The sequence below is a fragment of the Poecilia latipinna genome, unplaced genomic scaffold (assembly GCF_001443285.1).
Source record: "Poecilia latipinna isolate Pla-1442-1.1 unplaced genomic scaffold, P_latipinna-1.0 Scaffold1180, whole genome shotgun sequence".
In the NCBI taxonomy this organism is placed as follows: Eukaryota; Metazoa; Chordata; class Actinopteri; order Cyprinodontiformes; family Poeciliidae; genus Poecilia; species Poecilia latipinna.
In genome coordinates, this window is record NW_015113796.1 from 52,191 (window position 1) to 61,616 (window position 9,426).

The window sequence follows — 9,426 nt, forward strand, 5'->3', positions numbered from 1 at the left end:
TATGTAATTTGTAAATATTAAATCGATGTTTTGACCAGTTACGCAGTACTTTAGTTGTACTTCTTTATTTTTACTTGAGTAATTTCCTGGAAGACTACTTTATACTTTCACTTGAGTAAAAATATGTTGCCAGAGGTAGTGAAAAATTATACTGAAGTAAGAGTAACATTACTTCAACATATTTTTACTCAAGTAAAAGTAGGAAGTAGGCATCCATGAAATTACTCAAGTAAGAGTAAAAAAAGTATTTGTTAGAAAGGCAATTCAAGCACTGAGTAACTGATCAAATATTTTAGAAGTACATCATCAGACGGACCAAAATTTTAAGCTATGTGGAAAAGGGAAAAATAATTAATAATTGCAAAATAACAAAATCAGGCAAAATATATATTTTTTTCCAAATAAATTTTTTACAGTAATAAAAAAAAAAATGAAGCTTGAAAAAAACTGCAAGTGTTTGTGTCTGGTGAATTTGATACGTTTTACCCCAAAAAGTTACTCACATATGTAATTGAGTAAATGTAACTGGTTACTACCCGACTCTGGCGTTACTTTTCTAGCAAACAAACTACATATTTTGGATTACATATTCTGATGAGCGTTATATCAAATTAAATAGCATCACTTGCAGGAGTCTGTACCCAACTAAACGCGTTAAAGGTTGTCTGAGTTGTTTTTGTAATCCTTTAAGCTCCAGTCCGTATTTCCCCTCAAGCCCTTCTGGCTCTCTGGCAGGGTTTGTTTACTGGCGGAGAGCCTGGGAAGAAGGGGATCCTACAGGAGACTCTACAATCTACCTCTGTCTGTGGAGGGAAAAACAGGAAAAAAGAAAGTTAAAACTCTCATTTCGTTCCTAGTTACCTACATGCATGTGCGGTTTTTGTAGCAGACAGATGTGCAGAGTGTGAAGCCAACTTGGAGCGTTTTTTTCCCCTCGTTATCTTTAACTCTCAAACAAAAAGGAGAGTGGAGCGCTTCTGATCCGCGACCAAGTCTGCCTGTCAGCTTTTTTCAGAGTGGACGTGAAATCTCTGCAGAGCCTGGGGAGACCTCAAGCTTCTTAACGAACACCAAAATATTAATCAAGATAAGAAAGCGAAGCAGACGCAACTCTTTTTCTGTCTGGATATTTTTGTTTCTTGTACGAAAGACCCGCTAACATTACGCCACAAATCCTCTGAATTCCAATAAAGGTGGGCTTTTTTTAAAATTTTTACTTGGTTTTCATTCATGCATCTCTATGGACTTTAAAACAACTGGGTGCAGTGCAAGCAAGCGGCTTATTTGTGACATTTCCTGAAGTTTGAGCTGACTGCCGAGGTTGCTGAACTTCACTTGTGGCCTGGACCAGAGGGGAGCAGCCAGAGGCTAGCTTCCCGAGCTAGCAGCAACAACGGCTAAAACAAGCTGAACAAGTCTACTTTTTATTTCCCCCTTGCGGACACGAATGAGCTCATGCGCTCCGTTTGGTCTAGTTTAAAGTAGTCGCAACGTTTAAGTGACAAAATAAATGCTCATATGTGATACTGGTGTTAGTGTGGGGATATTTTTCACGGAGCGGCTAGCTGTAGCCGCTGCTGCGTTAGCCTGTGTTTGAAGTGAACACGTTGGACTCGTTCCTCCGCCCATCTTCCGGGATGTCTTTTATTTATTTTTGTTTACCTGTTGGCCCACGCTGCCAAACAAACCCCGCTTCCTGAGCGCATATCTTCTGCGGTTTTGGACTGTTCACCCCCCACCTTTCGCACGGGATTATCGTGTATTTTGGCCGGAGCGGTGGTTGGAGGGTAGCAGCTATGTGGCTCCGGACTTTGGGCTGTGTTTTGGCCGCTGTCTGCCTTGTGATTAGCTGTCACGGAGCGCATGGAGAAAGTAAGTGAAAACTGATTATTATTATGCTTTAACTCGACCAACGTCGACTTATTGTGGTGTTTTCGTTTTGCGTGAAAATGTTGCAGTTTTTTTTTTCCTTTTTTGCTGTCCATCGTTTTGTGAATGTGCAATGAAAAACAAAAGTTGTGCAATACCCTGAGATGATTTTAAAACCGCATATTTGCAGATTAACGTTTGATAAATTAAAATAGGGGTAATTATTACCTAAGTTAAAAAAAATCAACCAAACTAATAAAAGGAAAACGCTTTGAATAAATTCATTTAAAAAAAAGACCAACTTCTTAATCATACAAATAATAATATCGACAATTTTTGTGGGAATTAAAGGTCAAATAAAAATGTTAGAGGAGACTATACGAATGAATGAGTTAGAAAACGCACTAAAATATTTTCTGCAGATTTGTCATCAGCCTTTAGTCAAATGTCTGCTTTATTTTGTTTATTGTATTTGATGAATCTAAACATTTTATGAGATAAATTACCTTTCTTAAGACAAAAAAGTGCTTAAATATGTTAAAAAGCTATAAAGGTATTATGCTATGAATTTAGTTCTGCTTTCCAGAGTATTAAAAAGAACAAATGGTTAAAAGTGAGACATGTCTATTATTAAAATTACCTATAAAAGATTAATTTGTTACACTGTACTGCAGTGGATACATAGACATATTATAAAACACTTTCTAATCATTATTGTATTTTCTTCAGCACTCAATCTAGTAACTACCATAAGAAAAACTGTGCCTGTATGTTTTGTTTACCAAATCTTGATTAATCTAAATTAAGCCAGCCTATAAAACAGACAAGCAGATCTTACTGTTTAAGCTTGAAGATCAGGGATACGTTCATGAAGCGAAAATCCTACTTTTTGACTGAATTTGGAGCTGCTTTATAAGACTTTTACGCAAAGGTTTGTTTTATTATTTTCTGTATTAAAAATTTTATTTTTTTCTCAGAACTACAACTTTAAATAAAAAATGTAATAGCAATATAAATGATATAGGAAAAAGTAAGTAAAAATACGTAAAAGGATTGTATTACAGAGATTGTATTTGTCTGATAAAAGTTGATTTTGATGCATTTTTTAGTCAGAAGTAAAACATTAATTTAGCAAATTGTTGATTGTGTGTCCTAGAGCGTTCCTCATTAATTGTGGTTTATATTTGTCGATTGCAGTTAAATGTTTTTCTTTCCGTTTGTCCAGACATGTCTATAAAGAACGAGTACTATAAATATATAGTATATACATCAATCTGTATCTTATCCTAAGTTTGCGGTACTGCAAAAAAATTATCATGAATGCAAGTGACGGTGTGTGGTCATAGGGAGGAGTTACGCAGGTTGGCGGCCACAGGTAGGAAATATTTCCCCTTGACTTCTGCAGTGTCCACTCCTTCACTGAAAGAGCATTTGGATATATTTCACTACTCAATAAATCAGTTGACAGCCAGAAGAAAAACTGTTTGGAGGGTTTTTTTTTAGCAATCAAATCTTATAAATGAAACCAGACTGCCGAGATAAACAGACTCTTAGAGTAGCAGCCCCATAAATAAGGATAAAACTGAAAAGCCTAGTGTTGAATGAAACTGGAGACCTCTGGGCAGAAGCATGAGGAAAACATTTTTAATTTATTACTTATACTTGGAAACCCACTGTTTAAATTTGTCAGTCCTCCCTGATGCATTTCACCACATAACACATTAAAAATGATTACATTAGGACAATATTTTCCTTTGTAAATTGTAGTAATTCACTTTCATGCTCTTTTGCTGCAAAACCTCTTCTAATTTGTGTACCTTAAACAGAAAAATTGCACGTCCAGATTTCTTGTTTTGTTAGCGATGATGAGTTGATAAAGGTATGTTAGCAGCAGCAGCGGCGGCGGCGTTGTATCCAGTGACTGCATTGAAGGGACAAAGGTTGACACTTATCGGCTGTGTGTGTGTGACTCTGCAGGAACTGTAAACACAATGTTTTGTCCCAATTAAGTAAGTAGTCTGAGAATTGGACAGAATTAGCCGTCGGTTATTGTAATTGGAAAGCCTTTGGGTCGGCGCTGTGGTCAGCGCAAGAATGCAACAATGAGCCCTTTTCATAGCTCTTGACAATCCCTTTGTGTTCACCAGCTCAGGTGATCGGAGTGAATGAATCCATCTGCACGTCGCCCGGAGACATTTTCATGTTTGCGCACACTTGCTGTTTTACACCGCTAAGAGTCTTTACATAAAGCAAATATTAGTTGTTCTCCCAAGGAAGTAAGTAGCGGAGCTGTGGGACCTACTTGCTGGTGTAACCTACTGTACAGCGAGGATGTTTATTAGCAGGGAACGATGTTGTAATTGTGTCACAACTTGTGGAAATTTTGTTTGGATTTTATTAGAACACCAGAAGTGGCTCTGCTCCAAATGGAGTGGCATTAATTTGGTTTTTAACGCCATGCTGTGAGTTTCACTCTTAAAGTAATGATTAGAAACAAGCTGTCAGATAATTAACACATACTGAAAGCTGTTTGATCATAATGAGTCCCATTTTGATGGATTTGGCATAGTAAAAATGTGAAATTACTTTTGATTTTCTTTATAATCGTTTAACAGCATGGTGTTGAAACTCACTCCACTGGTTTAGTTTTCCTCGACGTTTCGAAGGGAGAGAACGGCTTTCTTTTCCCTTTCTGCAGACGGTAAAGATGAGTTTATATAGAGTTATCTTCAAACCAGTTTGAACAAGAATCCTGACCAAAAAAAACGAGGAGAAAGTTGTGAAATTGCGTTGCTTCACCCTCCCTTTCCTGGTCTTCTCAGTCTTGAATCAGCCACAGACTTGAAGAGTGGAACCTGGGTGTCACACTGGCTGGTTTCATAAGCTGGACCGGCCTGTGTCGAAGTCAGAAAAGCTTCTGAGCTGCTTGTTGGTTGCTGTCCAGCTCAGCTTGATGGAAAGTTTTACTTAATAATGAAAGCTTATGTTCAGTAGCTGTATGACCTGGTTTTATAGAACTGGCACTGACTGGATGGTTAAGAAAAGATTAAATTATTTACTGGTAGGCTGTTTATCAGTTTAGTTACTTTTATAGGCAGTTAGTTGGTTGCATTTTATTCAAGCGTGCCAGAGTAAATGTGTTGATGAAATGCGCAACCTTTTATCGTTTTCCTCTAATTTTGCAATTACGCTCGACTTTGTAAATACGTCCAGTGTCATGGCTTTAAGAAACAAAATGAAATAGTCCTAACAAGGAACTATCTTGTCACAATAAGCAATTGTGCTCAGTAATTTTCATTCTTTATTATGAAAAAATAGTTGTGTTAAGTGTTCTTTCTAAAATTTAATTTTATTAGCCCTTGAGAGGGCAAACTTGCATTATTAGACTATTATCAACTTGAAAATGTTCTCAAAATAACAACATAATCGTTTATCATGATAATTTCTGGGGCAATTTATCGTCTAGTAGATTTTGATATTGTGGCAGGTCTAACATTTTAGTCTGTTTTCAAACCGCAAGTGTTTGGACGTCGTTGTTTAGCAGCGTTTTACTCCCTGAAAGCCAATAAAAGCAGCAGCAGCAGCAGCAGCTTACATTGCAGTCTCTGGTGATTGGGTTGATTCTTGCGATAACACATCACTCCGACTGGAGTGTCGAGCAGCAGGAGTTCGCTGTGAAGCCTCAGGCGCCGTGTTGTTGAGCAGCACTCCGGTCACAACGAGTCCTGCAATCAGGCAGGTCTGGCCAGGGGAACAATCGTAAAGCAATGAAACTGCCATCATCACACTGTCGCTACTCGTAAACAGCCTCTGTGGTCTCAGGTACCAAACTCATATTTGACATGGATTCAAAAGAGCGATTTTGTGCTCGTCAAACCCAACAATGGCGGCTAAATCCAGGATGACAGGTTCTTATAAGAAAATTACATACTTTGTGATAGCTATGTGGCACACCTGCCTTCCTTCACTTTGTCTACAAATGTGTCCAACAAGGGGAGGCTTGTTGTGTCAGATCTTTGACTTTTGACACAGTGCCTCTGTTGTGCTTGTTATTGCGCTCTCAAACTTGAGAGGTAATTATTATCCCACTCTGCAAGTGTTGCCCTCAACACCCACACAAAATCAAAGTTCTTTAAATGGTCATCAAGAGTGTGGATGATTACCCGGACATTAGCTGTTTCAGCACGACGGCTTGACATTTTAGTGGCAAGTCACTGAACTGCCTCGCGGTGCGTTCAGATTAGCACGTGGTGCTTATCTGCAATAAGAAAAACAACAGGTTGTGGTGGGGGATGAGGAGGTTTTGAGTTTATTTTTAAAAAGATTGTGAAACAAGGAGGGAGTCTGGTTTTTAACTGAACAACTAAATTATTTTTTGGTCCGCATTAGGCACATGACAAAATCCCAAGAATGGGTTTTGTGATCTCTCTTTTTCACTCACCTGACGTAAACTCATGGATCTGATTGCTCTTTAGCTGGGTTAAACTTATTCTCTATTTTCTTTATTGAGTAATAAGTCTAAATTACAAAGTCAAATTTATGGCTTAAGATTGTTTAAGAAAGACCAGCTAATTGCGTTGAGTTGTTGACTTTGCAGTTGTTTTTTCTCCTATTCAAGAATGTGGTGACAGTGGACAGGAAGCACTCCCTCTTAGCAGCAAAACAAGTTTTAATATCGCAACTTTGTTCAGTTTTGGCTAAATGGCTACAATGTTTTGAGTTAAAACATGTTTAAAATTGACAGGAAATTAGAAAATATCATTTGATAGTTATGTGTTTTTGGAAGATCAGTGCTTGAATACCGACTATAAACGCAAACATTTAAAAAAACAAAAATAAATAAGCAATACTTAGCCTGGTGGGGGCCCAAGTAAAGCCTGAATGTTAGCTATTGCGTCGATGTCGAGATGGTTTTCCTGTTGCATATTAAAATTGGAAGTTAAAACCATTCTTAAAGAGATTCTCATTTCATCTCCTTTTTCCGCTGCCAATTCCAGGGATCTGCTGTAACTTTCCTGGATTTTATTGAAGTTTATACTTGGCTACATCAATAGCTACTAACAGGAAAACCAGAGACAGCTAGCATTGACAGAGTCACTGGGTACAGAGAAATTTTTATGAGGAAGGAGAGGCTGCACAGTGGCAGAAATAACTTCCATCAATGTCTGTGTCCTGGGAAAGCACTGGTTTTATAAAACAAGAGGACATGCAGAATAAAAGGCACTAATAGATCAATCAGTGCCTTCATCCATAAAAGAGACAAACAGAAACAATCTGTGGACAGGGAGTCCTTGGCAGAAAATCAGTGAACACTGTTTGCGTCACCAGTGGTTTTGTCTAAGAAAAAAGACACAACTAAACACTGGAGCATTGAGTCAGTTGTTTTTTTCTATGTGGAAGTAAAACAGAGTGTATTTATTATGGTGGCAAACCAGTTCAGCATTAACACCCAAATTAAGCTCATTCTCCATAAAGAGCCAAACAGCAATTTCAAGATTAGGTGTTGAAACAGTTTTTTTTCTTTGTCCCTAAGGTTCTAGTGGTACACCCAAGTGTCTTTAGGTTTGGCTTGTACCCTGTTGTTGCTACTTGTGTCAACAGAACAATGTTTAGCCTTAGCGTGTTTAAGTGTAGAAAAAAACACACTGACAGACTTGCAGATTTCGTGAAAACTTTTGAGCTCCATCTGCCAAAGTGGCGGATGTTGAAATGTTTCACGCAGGATGTGACCGCTAACACTTACACATAGCTCGAAGCATTATTTTTGGTGCAACATCACAAGATTTATCACTGGCCCCCATTTAAAAACTTTTTTTTATTTAAGTTTTTTTAAATGTTTGCATTTTTTAAGGCTTTGTAGTTGGTGTTCAGATATTAATCTTCCAATCTTCCAATAACACATAATTATCAAGTGATATTTTAAAATTTTCTGTCAACTTTAGGCATTTTTTAACCCAATAACACGGCAGGCCGCTGGATGAATGACTGCGGAGTGCCCCGACCTCCAGGCTTAGCAAGTTTTTTGAGGGAAACCTTGTTAGAAGAATTGGACCAGGAATATTTTCTATGGGGAAAAAAAACGCATCAGAAACTGTAAATGGTTAATGGCAACAACAGATCAGGCAAAAAACAGACCTAAAAACACAAGTAGTGAACAACAAATACTTTATATAAAAAATAAACTGAAGGAAAACTCAACATATAGCAGCCATTGATCTATCCACGAAGTAGTACTTGACCTTCTACAGAAAAGAAATGGTTTATAACGGCAATAATTGTAAATAATTGGAGAAAGTGAGGAATAATTGTTGGTTTTTGCTTCATTAGTCTTACCAGAATGAGTACACGGTTAACTAAATTGTAATGTCTGAATGTTAAAATTACATTTATGGTACATATGGCTGCACATTTCATATCTTTTCCTTACTGCAAGTTAATTATTATATCAGGAAGTTAAACTTGTTTTAAAGTTTTCAGGACAGTGAGTACTCTAGCATGTTTTCATGTTTTTGCTTTGTTTTTAGGTGCCAAAATAACAGAACTGTAAAACCTTGAAAGAGGAAGTGTTGCAATCACCCTGACTCTGTTTGCACTCTTGCATACATTTTGAGGCCTCACTTCTCTACTGGGTCCAGCAGTAATACACAATGTCTTTTAACACCCTGCTCACCTCCCGGCACCCCTCCCCCCACATTCACTCAAATCATGAGATCAGAAATCATCGTCGGGGCCTGTTGGGACTCGCAGACGTAGTGAGACTGTGAGAGTTTGTGCTGCTGAGAATCAAAGTGGACCCACCGTCTACCTCAGCTGTTGCACACATAATAACCGTTTAATTTTGAGCCAATGCTTCAGCTCAAGTACAAGCAGAAAACCTTTTTTCATTTAGTAATTTACATGACTCATTTGTTTGAAATCATTACATGGTGGTAATGTGTCATAGGTGAGAGTGCATGTATTTATTTATTGTGTGTTTATGTCAGGATTTTGCGCAGACTGCGACATTACTTTTCTAAACGGGGTCACAGAGGTCAGATCTAGTAGGTGGATTTGTCTTTTTCCTGCTCTCTAATGTGATCAAGCTCTATGGATTTCCTTTATGCCTCATTGACTTTGATTGTGGCTTGATTAATGTGAGCCAGACCACCTCCAAGCGTCACCCACTGAATCCAACAGCAGTGCGGCGTGGTAAAGCTTTTAGAGCGATAAGCTGATGAGTTGATAGAGTAAAAAACATGTTGTAATAATCTTTAATGAAAGAATGATGATTTCTCTTTGTTAAAACCTTTTTTGTTTGTTTTAAGAAGGGCAAGTACAATCTTAGGTATTTGTTGCATGCTTTTTTTAATCCTTGGTGGTCCTTTCATAGTTATCCACCTGTGTCACCTTGAAACAGAGAGCGATTTTTTTTAAAAACTTCCATAGAAATACGTCCAAATTTAAAAAAGTGAATGCAAATATCTCCTTCATTCCTCACCATGCAGTCAAGATATTAAGTTTTAGAGTTTTACTCTGCAGTTTTAGTCATTTTCTTGGTTTTTGTTTCAGTGAAGAAAT

At 37.7% G+C, this 9,426-nt stretch overlaps 1 protein-coding gene across 1 annotated transcript in view; it reads left to right on the plus strand.

The window, feature by feature from the left end:
- The first annotated feature begins 778 nt into the window (after positions 1-778).
- insra (insulin receptor a) overlaps positions 779-9,426 on the plus strand; it is a 76,869-nt gene continuing 68,221 nt past the window's right edge. Inside the window, exon 1 of the mRNA XM_015053448.1 lies at positions 779-1,872. Within this exon, the coding sequence (XP_014908934.1) occupies positions 1,797-1,872 (76 nt within the window). The 5' untranslated portion in view covers positions 779-1,796. The remainder of the gene's footprint in view (positions 1,873-9,426) is intronic.